This window comes from Octopus sinensis, linkage group LG11 (genome assembly GCF_006345805.1).
Source record: "Octopus sinensis linkage group LG11, ASM634580v1, whole genome shotgun sequence".
In the NCBI taxonomy this organism is placed as follows: Eukaryota; Metazoa; Mollusca; class Cephalopoda; order Octopoda; family Octopodidae; genus Octopus; species Octopus sinensis.
The window spans coordinates 73,119,089-73,139,830 of record NC_043007.1 but is presented as its reverse complement, the minus strand read 5'-3'; the positions used below and the strand labels follow the sequence as shown (position 1 = coordinate 73,139,830).

The 20,742-nt window shown below is 38.2% G+C and overlaps 1 protein-coding gene across 4 annotated transcripts in view; it reads left to right on the top strand.

Moving 5' to 3' along the window:
• Window positions 1–20,742, top strand: part of LOC115217571 (coiled-coil domain-containing protein 134) — an 87,019-nt gene that overhangs the window by 39,969 nt on the left and 26,308 nt on the right. Inside the window, exons 1-2 of one of the 4 annotated variants that reach the window (XM_036507702.1) lie at window positions 6,050–6,227; window positions 12,180–12,298. In XM_036507702.1, the coding sequence (XP_036363595.1) occupies window positions 12,242–12,298 (57 nt within the window). In that variant the 5' untranslated portion in view covers window positions 6,050–6,227; window positions 12,180–12,241. Of the gene's footprint in view, window positions 1–6,049; window positions 6,228–6,701; window positions 7,289–7,636; window positions 7,755–12,179; window positions 12,299–20,742 lie in introns of those variants that run through there. The other 3 variants (XM_029787311.2, XM_036507703.1, XM_036507701.1) reach the window with 3 other exon arrangements.

The window sequence follows — 20,742 nt, the reverse complement described above, 5'->3', positions numbered from 1 at the left end:
TATATACTAGACTACCTGTGAACCGTTGGGACACCTAGAAAGTCTGAATTTTATTTCGTGGGATTTTTTCTTTACCGGATTATTTCGCATGCTTTCAACGAATGTAACATCAAAATCATGCGTAAACGGCTCCTTTCCCCAGAAAAGGAAAGATTTGGCTGTTATTTCTTGTATATCCCGCTACCGCGTAACAGGTATTTCGAGTCCTTCATCGCAAGTAGCTGATACGTGGTAGCAGAGCGTGCTAGAAATAGCAGCCAAAATCTTTGGAGCTGCGATACGTTGAATGCCCTCGAAAATTTTTTGTAATGGTATTCTTTTGGGGCGATCTATGACTCTCAGAACTGTCATCCGAATCAGCTGGTTTTGTTCGTTTATTTCCGTAAATTTTTTTTTATCTATTTACTTTTGCTTTGAAGTGAAAAGGAGGAGAAAGTGAAAGATGTATGAACATGTATATGAAACGGACGTCTGCATGTGTGTGTGTGAGAGAGAGAGAGAGAGAGAGAGAGAGAGAGAGAGAGAGAGAGAGAGTACCACTTGCACATACATGAGAACACACACGTTCACTCACTCATTCTCTCTCATACACACATGCACACGTACATACAAAAAAGATGTACGCATATGTATTGATGTATGTACGTATACATGACAACACACCCCATCGCGCACTCTCTCTTTCTTTCCCTCTCTTTTTCTCTCTCACTCTCTCTCTCACGTCCATTTCATATACACGTACATACATCTTTCATTTTCTCCTCTCTTTCACTTTAAAACAAAAGTAAATAAATTTTAAAAAATTGTTACGGAAATTAACGAACTCCAGATGATAAGCGAAAGATCGTCACTCACTTGAAAATAATTTTTAAATCATTAAAATATTGTCTGTTTAAAGAAATCTAAGATATAAATACTTACTGGGCGAAAGTAAAGAATATGTACACTCAGTGTTTCGGGCTAGGGTTAGGGTTAGGGTTAGGGTTTAGGGTTAGTGTTAGGATTAGGAATTAGGGTTAGGGTTAGGGTTTAGGGTTTGGATTAGGGTTAGGGTTAGAGTTTTGTTACGCCGAAAACTGGTGGTGTACGTATTCTTTACCTCCGCCACTTACTGTACAAACAACTCACATTTTTAAAATCACATTCAGTTAAAAGTATTTTTAAATTATTAAAATATTGTGTATGTCAAAAAGTCGTTTTTTTTTTCTTAGAGAGCTCGAAGACTATTTGTGTGCATATGTCATAGATAGCGGACGTGTGTTTGTGTTTATTGGCACACCATGACGTTCATTATGTGTGTGTGTATTCTGTATGTGTGTTGACGTCATGGATGTGATTTTTTTTCCGCCAAGAAATAACAAACAAAAATTGTATTTAATCATTTTCCTTAATAAATAGAGTCCTAAATACCACAAAATTTGTACTGCACTACTGAAGGTAAGTATGAAAACAAATATGCAAAAAATAATAATAATAATAAGATGAAATATTCTATTTCTGAGATATTTGGGGTACACACAAACATCTTTAGAGTTTTAGTATTATCAAGATATATATTGTTTGTAAAGAACATAAATCTGAAAGAAGCATTCTCTAAGATGTAGAGCAGTATATATTAAAGATTGGAAGGCCGGTTTATGGGATTACCTTAGGTTTCCCTTTATGGGCGGGAAACCTAGGCTAATCCCATAAACCAGTCTTCTCCATTTATATATATATATATATATATGTATATATATACGCACACACACACACACACACACACACACACACACACACACACATATATATATATATATATATATAATATATATATATATATATATATATATATATATATATACATACATACACACACACTCACACCCACATATATATACTATTAAAAATGAACTTCAATCGTGCTTGTTTGCTTGGAATGTTACACAGCCAAACCGGCGTATAATGGGGGAAATGTACCAGTGAAGGGAGAGAAGAAAATAGTAGTTTAGTGAAGGAGAAGTAGTGAGAGTAATAACCCTGACTGAAAGAGTGAGAGAAAGTAATAGCAATGGGGAAAGAAAGGGGTGATAGATGAATAAGGAAGGCAGGGGTGAAAAAAATCAGCGTTTCAACTCAGAGTATGTGTGTGTGTGTGTGTGTGTAAAAGAGAGGTATGTGAATGCGCGTGCGTATGTGTGTGTGTGTGTGTGTGTGTGTGTGTATGTGTGTGTGTGTGCAATGGAAATGGGATGGTGAACGTTCAATGCTGAAAAGAAAATCAAACAGCTTTCAACTCTGAGTATATGTATATATGTGTGTACATGTACAAGGGAAGAATGTAAATGTTTGTATCTATGATTATCGTGTACCTTATTTTATACCTTATTCATATATAAAATATTACAATTAGCTGTCATTTTTGACGGCCCAGGGTCAGCTAGTATATTTATAAATTCCATCCATGGATTATTATTATTATCACTATATTTATTCTACATTATATCGGCACAGTTTGATATGATCCCATAAAACTGTTGTTGCAAGTTGGAATCACTAGGCCATAGCTGATATGAAAACATAGGAGCTTTTATGTCTGTACTCAAAAACATTTCTCGTTAATGAACTTAGAGGTGTTATAGAGCGAGAAAGAGAGAAGTATGTATATCAGAGGGAATATAGTTGCGGTGAGAGTAGAGGAAAGGGAATGCTAGGCATATAATCACACGCAGCAACCACCTACACAAACGTACTTGATTTACTGAGAACAATAGTTACTAAAATGGTATCGCTGATATCATCTTCAGGATATGAAAATGATTTCGCTTCTGTGTTACTATTTTGGGTCGAATTTATGTCGACTTTACCGCCAAAGATTTTGTGATGAGTATTAAGTGATCAGAGGGGAAAACTATTCATTCTTACTTTAACAGCAGGAAATAGAGATACCATGTTACACCACAAAAGGAATAAAATCTACTTTACAAGTTGAGAACATTCCCCGGATCCCGACTAGTTCAATGCTCATCCCATTGACACTCGCTGGTGATTCCTGCTTCTTCCTTATCTCATCCTGCTGTCTCATCTCATAACATCATACATCCCTCTAGTCCCACGATCATTCCATGCACAAGGTACGTCTCTCCTCCTTAACATATACATACCAAAAAAATCTACATCAACTGAACAACAATAAAAAGATTTCAATGTACACCCTCTCCCTAATCATATCTATGTACATAATCTACAAGTGATAGCCTAACCTCACTATCCTCACATCATCTCATTGTCGCTCGTACAGCAGGGTGGATGCCGCTCCCTCCGCAATCTTCGCAAAATTGCAGAGTTAGCCTCGAAATCTTTTTATTCTTCGTCGCTAGTTTCATTATCTGATGTGGTGGTCACTCGATGGATTCGGTATCTCATCAACACAAATATTATTCTGGAAATTAACATCAGTTTTCCGGCCTTTGCTCCACCGGGACATACATCGGATGGCTTTTCCCCCGACTCATCTCAGACCTGAATAGATGCAAGTCCTTCCTCTCCTTCAATACCTGCTGGTACAGTAGTTGCGAACACGATTCTCAAGGGCACCGACTCCTCCGCATAGCCTGACCGAACTGACATGTTGTACCAGAATGTAACAGATATATGTTACTGATAGCAGATTATTTAAATATCGCCTCAGTCAGGGATATACTCCTTCTGGTTATAGCTTTGATTGTTTGATGGGGTCTCTTTATGATTCCATTTCTACTCAACCTGTCTATGGCTCTAAAGAAGCCCTTGACTTTCCACTTTTCTAGCATTTCTCTCTCTTTCCCAGTGACAAAATGTAGTACTGCTTGTCCACCAGCACTTCATTCACTGGACCCTCCTCTCCAAAAATATCTCGTTCAGAACCTTAATAATTTCAACTTCAGCCTCTACTCTAATCCTCCTCCATGACGCTATTCGTCTGGGCCAGAGTCAATCATGGTGCAATACAACCCTTGACGATAGTGCGTCACTCCCATCACTAATGACTTCCAATTGAACTCCATCTGGTCCCGGAGCCTTCCAGTTGCTTATTTTTTTGCTGATTTCCTTCACTTCCCCAACTGAAATGACTAGTTCTGCCTGTTTTGAACAGACTAGTTTGTTTCAGTTCTTGCAACCATTCAGCATCCTTCTTGTGCTCCTTGTCTTTGCTTCAGATGTCACTCCAAAACCTTTGACTTTCAATGTTATCTGGTATCAACTTTTCATCTGTACACTCTCCATTTATTTCTTTATAGAATCTCTTCTGAACTACTCTGAATAGTCTATTCTGGTGGTAACCCTTCATTCATTGGTCGTATTTTACCATCTTGCTGTTTCAGTTCTTCCATTACCACTTTCAGGCCCTTTCTTTCAATTTTATACTTCCTTTTCAGCTCCCTGTATTTTTCTTCGCTTTTAAACTCCCCTTTCTTTTCTCGGTCTAACATAGAAATTTCCTTCGATAGCATATCTAACCCTGCCTGTATTCTTTTTTTCCACCATGGGTCTTTTCTTTTGTCACTCCCATTATATACGTCGATGAGTTTTCAAGTAAGATAACTCTAAACAGTCTTATTCGAGATTAGATACGATTTCGTAGCTTGTGTTCGCCGATGATTGAAAAGAAGAATGTAATTAAAATTTTCCAACTTGGAGATGTGGATGTCATTAAATTTTAACTTAAGCATTGGTTTGCTCTTTAAGACAAGACTTCCTTTCGTACTCCCCCACCCGATTTATTTTTTATTTTAATTTTTTTTAATAGAAATCCCCGTTTTCGGGTACGGAGATTACGAATCTGAAAAAAAAAAAATTGGCAAAAATCGGCATTACAACCCCCACCTCTCTCTCTCTCTCACAGAGAGAAAGAGAGAGAGAGAGAAATTTTTTCATTTTTTTTACTTTTTCAGAAATATTTTTTTTTTGCAAAATGTGGAAATGGAAAAATACGGAGATTATGATTCTGAAAAAATATCTCCCAAAATGTTTGTAAAATTTCAACTTAGAAAAAAGAAAAAAAAAACCTCCCCCTCCCCTCGCAATCTACCCTTTTCGCCATTGCACATGTGTTGACTTTTACGCTAAAAGTGAAACTTTGGAAGTGAAATTTTGAAATGCCGATATTTGCTCAATTTCTGAGGTTTCTGTAAAAAAATTTAAAAAATAAGGTGGTGGGGTTTACAAAAGGAAGTCTTTCCTCTTTAAATCTTCCTCAGTTCCCTTCTGTTTCACCTAGCATCTATCAATTAGTGAAATTAATTGAATAGAGTATGCTGTAATATCTATCTTATGTTGAAGTACTCTTATTATACATGGATACATGTTTGAAAAGAAATAAAATTTATTCAAATTTTATAACGATATGCAAAAGTTATAGAAGAATAGAACCGAAAAGAAAATGAATAAAATAAAAAACACAACGATGAAAAAAATGAAAATAACATTGGAAAGAGAATAGCGGTTCGGCAAAAGATACCGATAGAATAAGTACTAGGCTTACAAAGAATAAGTCCTGGGGTCGATTTGTTCGACTAAAGGCGGTGCTCCAGCATGGCCTCAGTCAAATGACTGAAACGAATAAAAGAATGGTGGAAAAGTGATTTCCTACCATGTCTTATAATGATAATGACGAGAAAGTCATAAAAATTAAGAATTTCTATTTAAAAAACTTCATTTCTATATTACGTATATTCATGTCCCAAGGTTCGACAAATTTCATAGTTAGGCAATTTAGGAAAATTGGGACATGAATATACATAATACAGAAATGAAGTTTTTTTTACATAGAAATTCTTAACTTTTATGACTTTCTCATCATTATCATTTATAAGTCATGGTAGAAAATCAATTTCCCACCGCGTGTAATATCTAAAAAAAATATTTTTGGTCGATGGAGTACAAAAGGAGATCTTTCCCACACATGCTTGTTACATTCAATTGAAACTGTCTTTATTTATAACGCAGTATTGTTGTGGAAAATGACGTTTAGAAATTTCTTACGTATTAACCAATAAAAAGGTTGCTGTATTTACTACAGGATGTAAGCCAAACAAACGTTTCGCTTCGGAAGACAGGAGAAAAGGAATGCGAAAAGTTGTAAATAAAATTTGAGGGACAGTTCTGACTGGTGATGACTTAGCATTTTTAAAAATTTCCTCCGCAGGATTGAGCCTGACTAAAACAAACGGAGTACACATTGGGCATATCGTCACAGACTAATTCTTGTAAGATTAAGATGTTTACATAACGTCAGAAGTTTCGGATCTTTTCGGTTTGAACGGCAGTTTTTCTAGCGGTGTCATATTAAATTGTCACCCATAATTATGACCCTAGTATCAATCTATTGCATTTCAATCTATTTTAGGGTTAGGGTTAGGGGTGGGGGAAGGGTGTCTTTTTTTCTTCACAAATGTAAATAAACCCAATCTGTTTCTTAAACGAGGGACATATTCATACGGCACAGAATATTTTTCACCTCAATAGACGGTCATTGATTTGTTGAAATTGCAGAAAAAACAACAACAAATATCTTACAAACTTTCTCAATATAGCCGAGAGAAAAAGATGTTTTATAAACACATTTTACCAGTATACGAAGTTTAAAATTTTTTTGTTACCTAGAAATTATGTTAAAAACTGCCGTTCAAACCGAAAAGATCCGAAGTTTTTTTTTTTAAATCCATTCTTGGTGGCCTCGAAATAATAATAATGGTTTCAAATTTTGGCACAAGGCCAGCTATTTCGGGGGAGGGAGTAACTCGAATACATCCACCCCAGTGCTCGACTGGTTCTTATTTTATCAAATTCGAAAGGATGGAAGGCAAAGACGAACGAAATGTCTCTAAGCATTTTTATTAGACGTAGTAACGATTCTGCTAGCTCGCAGCCTTTTTCAAAATCCACTCTACTATAAGCACATGCTTGAAATTTAGGGGAGGAGCTAGTCGATCCGTCTCGACTCCAGAACTTGATTGGTACTTATTTTATCAAACCTGAAAGGATTACAGGAAACTGTAACCTCGGTGAAGATTGAACTCAGAACGAAAAGCCGGAAGAATGTGGCAGATAGATAGGTAGAAAGATAAAGGGAGAGAGAGATTCTTAAAAGCACACGTTTCATAGAAGTCCATGCCACTTCCGGTGAAAACAGTGACAATGGTGGTACACAACTGGATATTTTATAATGTGTATCTTTTACTAAACATGATTTTACTGGGACAGGCTAAAGATTCAGGATCTTCCGCTGATGATCTCAAGAATAATGAAGACAAAAATATTGCGATTTGTATCCTTGAATGTTTAATTCGTGTAATTTTTAACAGAATTTTGTTTATAAGCAGCATGCTTCGTATTCAGTCACGAAGAAATAGTTAAGTGTCGGTTAACATGTTGTGATGTTTAGTTACGTCCCCCTACTCAATTTATATGCTGCCTGGGAAAAAAAGAAAACATTGCTTTACGAGATAAATAAACACCAGGGATGTTATTGAAGTGTGCACGGCAAGATTTTATGTTCTTATTAGAAATTAGTGACACGTAATGGGATAAATTCCGATGATATCTAATATGAAATCATTAACTTTATTCGGTTAATTCGCTTCGTTTATCTTACCGGTTTATATATAAATATAATGTTTCTCTTATTTTTGATGTTGTTTAGCCTCAAACTAACCCTGATCGAGTCAACCGATGAGTAAATGTATTTCTGCTATGACCATAACGGCTTTTTAAGTGTATAAGGACGGTGATCCTTAAGTTTTGTCTACGTTGAAACTGGAAAGTATAATTGGAGAGAAATTGGCTGCTATTTCTAAATATTAGAAAGACCTGTATGAGGCTTCTTCCGTTCTATTTTGTCTTAGTTTCATTACCGCGTTAAGCAATTATTTGAGTTATTTCGTTTAGTATTATTTATGGTATTCCTTCGTTACTAGCAGCAAACTTATCAATCACATATGATGTTGTTCGTTAATTTCCGTGAAATATTTTATTTCTTTACTCTTTGAGAAAGTGAAAAATGTATGTACGTGTATATGAAATGGACGTAAGTGGCAGAAAGAGAGGGTGAAGGTGTGTTGTCATGGATGTATTTTTTGCATGTATGTGTAAGTGGTACTCTCTCTCACACACACTTTCTCTCCCACTCAATGGACTGCACCGTAGGCAAGCGTCTCCTATAACCCTGGGGTGATCAATGTGTTGTGAGTGAATTTCGCAGACGGAAACTGAGGAATCTCGTCGTGCATGTGTGTGTCTCCCACAAACCGACGTCGGTTTGTTTATTTTCTCGTAACTTAGCACTTCATCAAAAGTGACCGATAAAATAAGTACCAGACATTAAAAAACAAACAAAAAAATACATATTAGTCTCGATTTGTTCGAGTACAGCCAGGTTGCTGTCCAATTATTGAAACAGGTAAAAGATATTTAGTGTATCTTAAACCTAGATTTTAGATATATTGACTTATTGTCCTTAATTACTAATTTAATTATGACTATCATTAATATATTGGTTTCAAATTTTGGCAGAAGGCCAACAGTTTTGGGGAGAAGGATACAATTGATTATATTGACCTCAGTACTCCACTAGTACTTATTTCATCGACCCTGAAACGATGAAAGGCAAAGTAGATCTCGGCAGAATTTGAATTCAGAATGTAAAGGTGGACAAAATGCTGCTAAACGTTTTGTCCAGTGCGGTAATAATTCTGAAAGCTCACTGCCTTACTATCATCAATATATTGGTTGGCCAGCGATGTGGGGGTTAGGGATAAGTCAAGTTACATCGACACCAGTACTCAATTGGTACTTATTTTATCGACAGCGGAAAGATGAAAGGCAAGTTGAGCTTGGCAACTTTTGAATTGAGAACGTTAAGCTGGATGAAATGCTTCTAAGCATTTTGTCCTGCGTGTTAATGAATCTGCTGATTCACCCCCTTACTATCATCAATATATGAACATTTGTTCTCTTGTTCTATCAAAGGTTGGATGACTGTCTTATGTGAAATAACACTTGTGTTGGCCTTGTTGCAGCGTCTCATAAGAAAAGACAAGCATCTGAAATTGACCCTATTTGGATTTTTTTTTCCCCCTCATCTGCTATGAATACTTTCCATTAATTGCTATTAACTTCAAATGTTCATAGTGAAATTATCTTTTATACAGGTACTCTGTTGGTTATGACAACAAGAATGTGAGTTGAGAAAAGTTGCCAACAGGTGGCTACAAGAAATTCAACTCTATACTTTAAAGAGTGTCTTCTACTATAGCCTTGGGCTAACCAAAGCCTCGTTAGTGAATTTGGTAGACAGACACTGAAAGAAGCCTGTCACACGCACACACACACACACACACACACACACACACACACACACACACATATATATATATATATATATATATATAGATATTTATGCCTGTGTTTGTCCCCCCACCACCATCACTTGACAACCACTGTTGGTGTGTTTGTGTCCCCGTAACCTAGCTGTTTGGCAGAAGAGACTGATAGAATAAGCACCAGGCTTACAGGGAATAAGTCCAGGGATTGGTTTCTTCGACTAAAGGGCAGTGCTCCAATATGGCCACCGTCAAATGACTGAAACAAGTAAATGAATAAAAGAATACCAGAAGAACATTCTGTACCACTAAACTAAGAAAGTCCTTTGAATACGTATGATGTGTTTTAAGGCTAAATAATGATTCTGTTGATGTTAGCATAACAGATATTTTGGTTGGGTTATATATGTTTCTTTATTACCCACAAGGGGCTAAACATAGATGGGACAAACGAATTAAGTCGATTATATCAACCCCAGTGCATAACTGGTACTTAATTTATTGACCCCGAAAGAATGAAAGGCAAAGTCGACCTCGGCGGAATTTGAACTCAGAACGTAATGGCAGATGAAATACGGCTGCGCATTTTGCCCAGCGTACTAAAGCTTCTGCCAGCTCGGGTTATATAGTTATCAGTTTTACACTTCTTTCTATATTCCGTAAGTGTCACAATATAGAAACATTTCTCATAGCACCAGCACACAATTTACAGATGTTTACATTTGTTTTGTTTTCCATAAAGTTTTCACAGGTCCAGCTTGTTATTATTATGTGATGAAAACTGATAGCTTATGTTGCTGGGTGTGATGGAAAGTGTCAGCTGTCCATAGCCAGCAGACTAAGGTGACATTTGTATACTGGTCATGCTTCAAGATCCCTGCAAAGAATTCTTGTAGTTCCAAGCAATGCTGATTTTTGTAGGTGTTCTACCTTCACACTTGTATCAATCTTTTTGAGCCATGTTGGTAGTTGAGTGCTGATACTTCCAAGTGTGCCAATTACTATTGGTATCACATCTACTCTCCTCGTTGATCACAACCTTCGCATTTCCCCACTTCAAATTGTTGTAGTTTTAAATTTTTTCTTCTTTCTCTTTGATCCTGTTGTCATCAGGACATGCTATGTTGATTATCATGCACGTTCTTTTTTATTCACCACAACAACGTCTAGTTTCCGATGTCTGGTCAGATGATTGCACTGAATCATTGCATCCCACAGGATTTTGCAATTCTCATTCTCAGTGACTCCTTCTGGGGTTTGCTCATACCATGTCTTTGCTCCTTCTAGGCCATGATTTCCACAGAGCTCCCAATGGTTCATTCTTGTCTCATTGTCATGTCGTCTTTTGTATTCATGTTGTACCAATTTTGAACATTCGCTAATGATGTGCCATACCATTTCACCCCTCTCACCACACATTGCGCATTTGTTGCTGTTGGTAGTATTGTCTTTTCTGAACTTCACATAGTTGGTCCTTAATGCTTGTTCTTGAGCTGTGCATATAAGTGCTTCTGTCTCTATCTTCAGAAGCACTTATACTATTATTATTATTATCAACTTTAAGTAAAAAAAAAGGCATTCAGAATGAGTAAAAGGCCAGTTATAGCATATATAAATATATCATCTAGCACTATGGTGGCTTAGTAGTTAGTGGGGGTTAGATTGTGGTTATGATTCCTGGACCAGGCAATGCGTTGTGTTCTTGAGCAAAACACTTCATTTCACATTGCTCCAAACAATTCAGCTGGCAAAAATGAGTATTTCTCCAACAGGCTTGCATCCTGTTCAGGTGGGGAATATATATGCCATGGAAACCAGGAAACCAGCCCTATAAGTCTATATGACTTGAGAAGGAACTAACTTTTTTACTTTGCTATCTATATGATATATAACTGCTCAGAATTTTCCTGTTGGTTTTGCACTAATTATTGTATTAAAGCAATCTTGATGACTTCAAACATAGCTTCTTCTGAGTGGCTCAGTGTTGGTAAAAAGAAATGGAACATAGTGAAAAGAATTTTAAATATTTTTCTGGGTGAAAAAGAAGAGTTGTTTCTCATGGATTGGTTTTCACTTTGAATGAAGTGTATAAGCTGTGTTTATGTGTATATGTTGGTTTCTAGTCCAAAAATGGACACGATCACATTACCAAAACAAATTTCCATTCATGATTGTAGCATCCAAAATTTTGCTTTTTGGGAGTGTTCAGGTTGAGTGAATTTTTTAGAATGACTCACCTTCTGCCAAAGAAAGCTTGCATTGTCTACTTCCATACAGATATGATCAAGACTGTTGCAGTAACTTCCTTTTGATTTTGTACCGCTTTACTTTCTCTTTTAACTGCCAGGTATAGCTGTCTATTGTTATAACATTGCACTTCTTTTTGATTCTTAAGAGGATCTGTGATTAATCAGTACACAAGTGCTCAATGAATTATCGATTCCACACACAAGCTATGGTCTATGAAGCAGAGTATATTGTCCAACATACAGAAAAATGTCAGAATGGGAAGCAATTCCTGTCTATCCGATCCTCTTGCAAAGCATTGGTTGGCCTACTGATATAGTGGATGAAACATGCATAAGTGGGAACTGTGCCTGAAACAACATGGTTTCAATGCAACTTCTCAATCACGGAGCCATGCCTGTACCTGTCATGTGTATACATATGTCTGTATGTGTGGGCATAGAATTAATTCTTCAGGTTTTTATTCTGATTCTTGCTAACAGATCATTTTCTATTCTTGTCAACACAGTTTTGATTGTAAATATTGTGAAAATCCTTTTTTTTTTCATTTTGGTGATATTGTTTCAAAATTATTCCTTAATGATTAAATAGATCAAAAGTTATTCCGTTATCAACGCAGTCTACAAAAGGAAGCTATAAACCACCTGTTACAGATGAATACAGTTAATCAATACAAGTTTACCAAAAGTACATTGGAAGAAATTTTCAAGGTAATCAATCATAAACTTTTGTAATTCTTGACTCATTGTCTCACTTTCTAAACCAATCTAGTTAGTGTAGAAACCAAAATATTTGCTATTTAAAACAATATCTGTTTTGTTTCTTACGTCCCTAATAAGCACAGATATAGCTGTATGGTTAAAAAGCTTATATTATTGCAGTCATGTGCTCTCAGGTTCAATCCCACTGTGCATTGGGCATGTTGTCTTCTGCAGTAGACATGGGCCAACTAATGTCTTGTGAATGAATCCATCCAGCCATCCATTCAACCTTCCATCTATCCAGCCTGCCAACCAACCAGCAGTGGTGGAGGATGTTCTGAAAATATTGTTGCTAGAATAAGAATAAGATGGAGAAAGTTCAGAGAGCTATTACCTCTTTTGGCAACAAAATGACTCTCAGAGTGAAAGGCAAATTATATGACGTTTGTGCATGAATGGCTATACTCCATGGTAATGAAATATGGGCTCTGAATGCAGCAAGGAGGAAGGATACATTGGTTTGGACAAGTGAATCATATGAATGAAGACAGTTGTTTAACGAAGTGCCGATTGCTTAAAGTGGATGGCACCAGTAGACGAGGGAGACCTAGGAAGACATGGGATGAAATAGTGAGGACCGATCTCAGGATGTTGGACTTCGTGGAGATGACAATGGACCAATGGCAATATGAGGATCTTGAAAAGACCTGAAACTGGAAGTGCCATGTGTTCTACCCACATGTAATAATAAAATTTTCCACACACCCTACCCCAACAAACCAAACTACGTCTCCTCTTCTGTTCTTCACATTTCCTCTTTTTCATGCACTACGCTTATGCTCATCTCTTGCTTTCTAACCCTGTCCTAACTGTCCTGCCCACTGTACCATTGCTATCCTCATGTCCTCGACCTGCTCTATATATTCAGGTTTCACCAGTCACTGCACCCCACCCACTCCTGCTCTTTGCATTCATGTGAAGTCCTACTCCCTTCTCATGTATTCTTGGCAATACCCTACCATCCCATTTATATTCTCATTTCCATACCTTGAGGGTATGCCCTGACACTTCACCACCATCTCTCTCACTCTCTCTTGCACTCTCATCTTCTTGTTCTCTTCCACACACTCTCTCTCTCTTTCTCTCCCCCTCTGACTAGGTAACACTGTTATCTCCTCTACAGCAAGACACCTGTTTCTCTCCCTCTGTTACACTCTAACCTGTCATCACCTGGCACAAGGCTACTTCCTTCAATGCACCCCCTCTCAAAGGATCTTTGTGTTATAAGTTACTTGGTGACCCTGCTAGTGTTGGTGCCATGTAAAAAGCATCCAGTCCGCTCTGTAAGGTGGTTGGTGTCAGGAAGGGCAATCAGCTGTAAAAACCATGCCAAAACAGATTGTGATGGTCTTCTACCTAGCCAGTGCCTGTTAAACAGTCCAACCCATGCCAGCATGGAAAACAAACATTAAATGATGATGATGATAATATATCTGTGTGTGTGTGTGTAATGTTTATATATATATATAGATAGATGTGTATGTTTGTTAAGTTCCCCCCACACATACACACATGCACACACACACACACACACATGCACTACTTGACAATTAGTGTTGGTTTGTTTATATTCCTACTTAGTGGTTCAGAAAGAAAAAATGGAATAGAGTAAGTACCTGACATAAAAATAAAACATACTGGGATTCAACATGTTAAACTAAAATTCTTCAAGGCAGTGCCCCAGCATGACCACAGTCAAGTAACTGTAACAAGTAAAAGATAAAAGATAGAAATATCAATTTAGATTTAGGATTTATGACTGACTGGACTGAAGATCCACAATGAATATTTCAAAATATTTCTGTTTTGTCATTGAGCTAAATTTTCTTGTTAGTTATTCAACTTATCCCTGTTTATGGGCATAGATACAGAATTATGGAAACTTATAACCATCTCCATCAGCTCATTTATGACCTATCATTCTCATTATGCTTTTAACCCTTTAACATATAAACTGGCCATATCTGGCCCAAATATTCTGTCTGCGTTATGTTGAAGCCAACAAGGTCTGCTCTTTCATACCTACCCTGCAGTGTCATTCTAAAAATAAACAATCACATTATCAAAATCTTGTAGCTATGAGATAATGCATGATTAATTCAAAACAATAGGAATAAATAAGGATTACATCTGACAGAGTTGTCAGGGTTTAATAAGACAAATACTTATTAGATATCGTGTACAACTTTTGGAACTAGCAAGGTCTGAAAACTAGATTCACTAGAGATCTTACTTCAAATGGGATCATTATAGAAAACTATAATGAAATAAAAATCTGATTCATTCAGTATTATGAAAAAGTAAATATTCGACAGGTATTCTGGTCAAATAATCTTATGATACACACATGGAAATGAAACTTTGTCGCCAGCATGCACCATTGTCGCCACTGTCATCATCACCCCCATCCCCACCATCATCATCTGTAGCAGCATCACCACAATCATCATCATCATCACCATATAATGTATGCTGTCCATGCTGGCAAGGGCTGGACAGTTCAACAGGATTTGTTGGACCAGAGGACTGCATCATGTTCGATGTCTTCTTTATCATGGTTTCTATGGTTTTTGTAATACCAGTCACTTCACAGAGTATATTGGATGTTTTTTTTATTTTACATTGACACTGGCACTTATGAGGTCACCAAGTAACTTGTATTAAAGATGCTTTCAATTCTTATAATAATAATAATAATAATAATAATAATGAAATTATTGTATACAGTGCTCAGGTGCACCACAACTTGTCAAAAGTGCATATAAAGCATATGCAATAATGTACAAATGTCTGGAAAGTGAACAGTGTATCAGACAGATACATGCTTGCATGTGTATGGAGGGGAGAAAATCAGGTGTAGTGTTGACGAATCTCAGAAAGCATGGAAGTTTTGAAGGATGCAGTGCTCCAACAACTAACAACTGATGCTGGCAGTTTGTTCCATGCGTGGAAAAAATGTTTCCGAAAGTCATGGGAGCTGTGCTGTTTTCTGACTTTGTAAACATGTCCACGGGTGTTAGACAGATGGATTTTGAAAAGGTGCTCAGAGTTATTGTTTGTAAGATGGTTAATAATTTTATGGGTGTCTGCCAAGTCAGTTGCCAGACATCAGAGTTTCGTCTACTTCTGACTTTCTCCAAAGATCATGGTATGGGTTAAACTGTTTGACTGGAACTGGTAAACCAGAGAGCTGCACCAGGCTCCAGTCTGTTTTTGCTTGATCCCTGCAACTAGATGCTTTTCCTAATGCCAACCACTCCTTAGAGTGTACCGAGTACTCTTTAATGTGTCACTAAATTCCTTTAAACAATAACTATGTACAATGTTTAAAGGAATTTAGAATGTCTTGGTGTCTTATGGAAGCAGTACTCCAGTGTGAAGTGGACTTATTTGAAGTGTTGGCAGCTGTTTAGAGCTGATATGTTTTTTTAAGTGAAGAGGAAATTCAGTCTCCAAGTTGAATTTTGGCTCTTTAAAGAAATGGCTGTTCCAAAGTGGATGAAGGATTATTATTAGAATTTGAGTGTTAAGATGATGTTTTGAACTGTGTATTTTTTATAAATAGAAGAAATGCAGCAGTCACGGTTGGGAAATGGATATAGAGCTATTGCAGGAAGTGTTGAACAAAGCCTTGCGAGTGGGTTTGGTTGATGGAAGATTAAAGAAGACTGTGATGTGTATGTGTGCGCGTGAGCATGTGTGTGTGTGTGTGTGTGGTGTGTGTGCATGTGCATGTGTGTGTGTATGTGTGTACATGTGTGTGAGTGAGTGAATGTGTATGTGTGTGTGTGCATGCATGTGTCTGTGTTTGCTTGTCTTCATACTACACAATAATTGAAATTTGAGTGTCCTTGTTGCACCAACAGTGTCATTCATTTTCAATATTCTGCATTCATTTCTAATTTCTGGTCATGGGAAAATATTACCTTGCTTGGAAATTGGTGAATGTTGGTGACAGGAAGGGCTCTACCTTTGTAATTGACCTGTGCAAATATGGAAAATGCAAAAGTGGACTCTAAAATGATGAAGAAGAAATAGAAAGCTAACACAGAAGGTGACTCAAAATAAAATTTAACAAATGAAGATTGAAGATAACAGCATCTGTGTTTTAAACTTTTATATGAAAAGTGAGGAAAGAGCACATGATATGTGTATGCTTGGAAGAGAGAGAAGGCTAACTGTTACCGAGATGAATAGAAAAAGGAATAGAAAAAAGTTCTGTCATGGAAAGAGGTGTCAGTCTGTGAAAATGATTAGTTTGCTTCATCTGTCATGTTCAACTGCAAATGTCTGCTGATGTCAGTGGTGTCAACTTTGCATTCTTCTGTCATTCTTTAACCTTTTATCCCCTTGCATAAATCATCTCCTTTAATACTATACCATTTTAGTTGCAATTTACTTGGTAACCTCACCAGTGCTAGTACCACATAAAAGGCACCGAGTACACTCTGTAGGATGGTTGGCATTAGAAAAGGCATCCAGTTGTAAAAAACATGCCAAAGCGGACACAGGAGTTTAGTGCAGTCCTCTGGCTTGCCAGCTCCAGTTGAACCATCCAGTCCATGCCAACATGGAGGAGTGTAAATGATGATGATGATGATGATAGCGGTGGTGGCAATGACAAAGTTGACCTCAGTGGAGTTTAAATTCGAAATGTTAGGACAGACAAAATGCTGCTAAGCATTTTGCCCGGCATGCTCACATTCCTATATCTTTACTACCCACAAGGGGCTAAACACAGAGGACAAACAAGGACAGACAAATGCATTAAGTTGATTATGTCGACCCCAGTGCGCAACTGGTACTTATTTAATCAACCCTGAAAGGATGAAAGGCAAAGTTGACCTTGGCGGAATTTGAACTCAGAACGTAGTGGCAGACGAAATACGGTTACGCATTTCGCCCGCCATGCTAACGTTTCTGCCAGCTCGCCACCTTACACCTGCTCTTATATTGTGACCACAAAAATAACACTAATAATACGTAGGTTTTACTTGATTGTTGACTGATGTCTATCTATCCACTGGTTTTGTTATTTATTTAATGGTAAATACTGAAAACGTGTAGTGTGTAGTGAGATTTAGTGATTTATGTTCCAGAATCTTTCCGATGCAGATGATTATCTCTATTTCTCTCATCTGCATTTTAACCTTTAGCACATTGGAGCAGCATTATGTCATTGTATGAGTATTCTCCCCTCTCAGTGTGACACAATGTGCCTGCAACTACAAGGGAGAAAATTCTATGGCAACATAATGTGCTTTACGTGTGCTAAAGATTAAAAAAGGGAACTTTAGACCAGACACTTTCCCAAAGTATCATTGCTATGCACTTTGTGCTTGAGTCGACCAAAGGAGACTGTATGGAAATCTATGTGTATAGTGTATGTGTGTGCATGTGTGTGTACATGTATGTATGTGTGTGTACATGTATGTATGTGTATTTGTGTCTTTTACCCCAGCAGTTCACCAAAGAGAAATTGATAAAATAACTACCAGACGGAAATCAGTACTGGAATCGATATAATTTACTGAAGCTTTGGAAGTGATGCCCTAACATGGCCATAGTCCAGTGAAATCAGAAAAATAATACACACACACACACATAATTGTGCTATCATTACACACATACACACACATACCTCCTTCTCTTGCACTCTCCTGTCTTAGAAAGAACTTTTTCTTCATCCATTCCCTTCCGGTCATTTCAATATGTGACCTTGTGTGTATTGTTGGAGATTTTCTTTCTCTGTCTTCCCTTCTTTGAACTTTTTCTATATTTCTGATGAAGAGCTCCACTCGAAACATGAAATCTTCTTTCTTTTCTTTCCTTTCCTGAGCGTCCAATAACACAGTACTTATTCCACGTCCTCGCATTGTTGTTTTTTCTTGCTTGTTCCTGTTTAGATTGACTATATACCGCATGCTCACACGGACCCAAGCCTTCTGATTCACTTTGGAGTAACTAATTCCTGGAATTCTTGTACCTCCGGATTACTGTTCCTATTCATTCAGATTATGCCACTCTAATCTTGATTGGAAATCATTACAGTTTGTCTGTGACTCTTCCACTTTATCTCATCCTCCTTCTACCTATCTCCTGTTCTACTTCCACTTTTCTCTTTTTGTCACCACCAATAACACCTACACCGACATTCACATCCTCTCACCATGCCTGACTACCACTCCTTTCTCCAGGACCTTGAATCTCTTCTTTTCCATTTTCGTGCACCCCCCCCCCATGCTTGCAAAGAAACTCTCTCACTTGCTTTTTAGAAAAACTCGCCACTCTAGTCATCTCTCTTTTCTTAGCCGTTGCCTCCGCCATCACATCACACCCCATGGCTTCCTCTTCAAGTTCCATGCAACCCCTATTCCTCCCCATCATTGAGCCCACCCTCACCTGCACTTCCCGCCTCCTCATCCGTGCCACCATCCATTCCACCTGCCCCCTCCTTCACTCTCTTGACCACCTACTTCCCCAAGCTTACCTCCTCTCCTCCCTCTGGCCCCCACTCTTCACCCAACAACAACTCTGCTTCTTCATCTCTTTCCTCTCTAACTTCCACCCTTCTCTCCAATTCACTTCTACTATCTCTAACACCTTGGTTAACTTCCTTGATATCTCTCTTACCATTGACTACCCCTCCCACTCTCTCACCACCTCTGCCTTCTTCAAACCCACAGATTCCCACCACTACCTCAGCTTCTCCTCCTCCCATCCCTTCCACACCAAATGAGCCATTCCCTACTTCCAGTTCCTCTGCCTCCGATGCTTGTGCAGCCAGGACCAGGATTTTGAGACCCAGTCCCACTACCTTGCCCATCTGTTCATGCATTGAGGATACCCCTCAACCCTTGTCCAAACCATCTTTGCCTGCACTCATCGAATTGATTGTACCACCACCCTCTCTCCTTCTCCACACCAACCCCCTGATCGCACCTCCTTTTCCACCCTACCTCTTCGTCAGAGGATCCTACGAGCCTTCTGTCGTCTCCAGCTCGCTCTTGTCCTTTAAACGCACCCAGAACCTATGCAATCTTCTGGTCCATAGCACCTTCTCCTCTTCCCTCCCCAGCCTCACCTGGATCCTTCCTGTGCTCCAGATCCCACTGTCAGACCTGCCCCTTCATAACCAACACTGCTTCTCTTCCTGGTTCCAATCACCACACTCTTTGCATCACCAAATTCCTTCCCTTGCACCTCTTCTAGCCTCATATACTGTATTAGATGCAACCTCTGTGGTAAACTATATGTAGGTCAGATGGGCTGCCAACTGGCCGACTGGTTCACCAAATATCTAAGGGATGTTTGGCTACGTTTGAACACACACACGCACATACACATGCACACATATACACACATACATACACTCGCACATGTATGCACACATACCTTCAACACACAACACACACTCAAACAGACCCACACACAATTACACACACATGAGTATAAACACATGCACATACATGCACACATGCATACACAAACTCACATACACACATACATATACATACACACACATATGCATACACATAGATGCACATACACACACGCACACATAATGCGCACACAAACACATGAATGCACACACATCTAACACTCATAACTCCATGCATACACATATGCACACCCGCATACACACATGCACGTTCATACACACACACATACACTCACACGCACACACATATATACACATGCACACACATTCACACATGTACACGCAAATCAACCTACACATACCTCCCATACACACAAAGCACACTCATACATACACGCACACAATTATACAAACATAGATACACACACACGCACATACAAGTACACACACACACAGAGTAACGTACATTTACTTCACAGACACAACCCCACACACAACTTCACGCACATACACACACTGCAAACAAAACACATACACACTACATATACATACACGCACACACATACTTCAAACTACCAGTTAAACACCTTACTACTGTCTATTCTCCTATGCACATATGTAGGGCGACACACAACAGACAGCCACTCCTACCAAAATTCTTACTATAAATTCTTCCTATGACCTTAAGTGACACTAAGTCCAACCACACACATACATAAACAGCCACACACACACGCACACACACGTGTTATCATTACACACACACACACACATACAGACCTGCATGCACACACATACCTACACATACTTCTTTCTCTTGCACTTTCCTATCTTAGAACTTTTTTTCACCCATTCCCTTCCAATCATTTCAATATGTGACCACGTGTGTATCGTTGGCGATTTTCTTTCTCCGTCTTCCCTTCTTTGGACTTTTTCTATATTTCTAATGAAGAGCGCTGCTCGAAACGTGAAATCTTCTTTCTTTTCTCTCCTTTACTGAGTGTCGAATAAC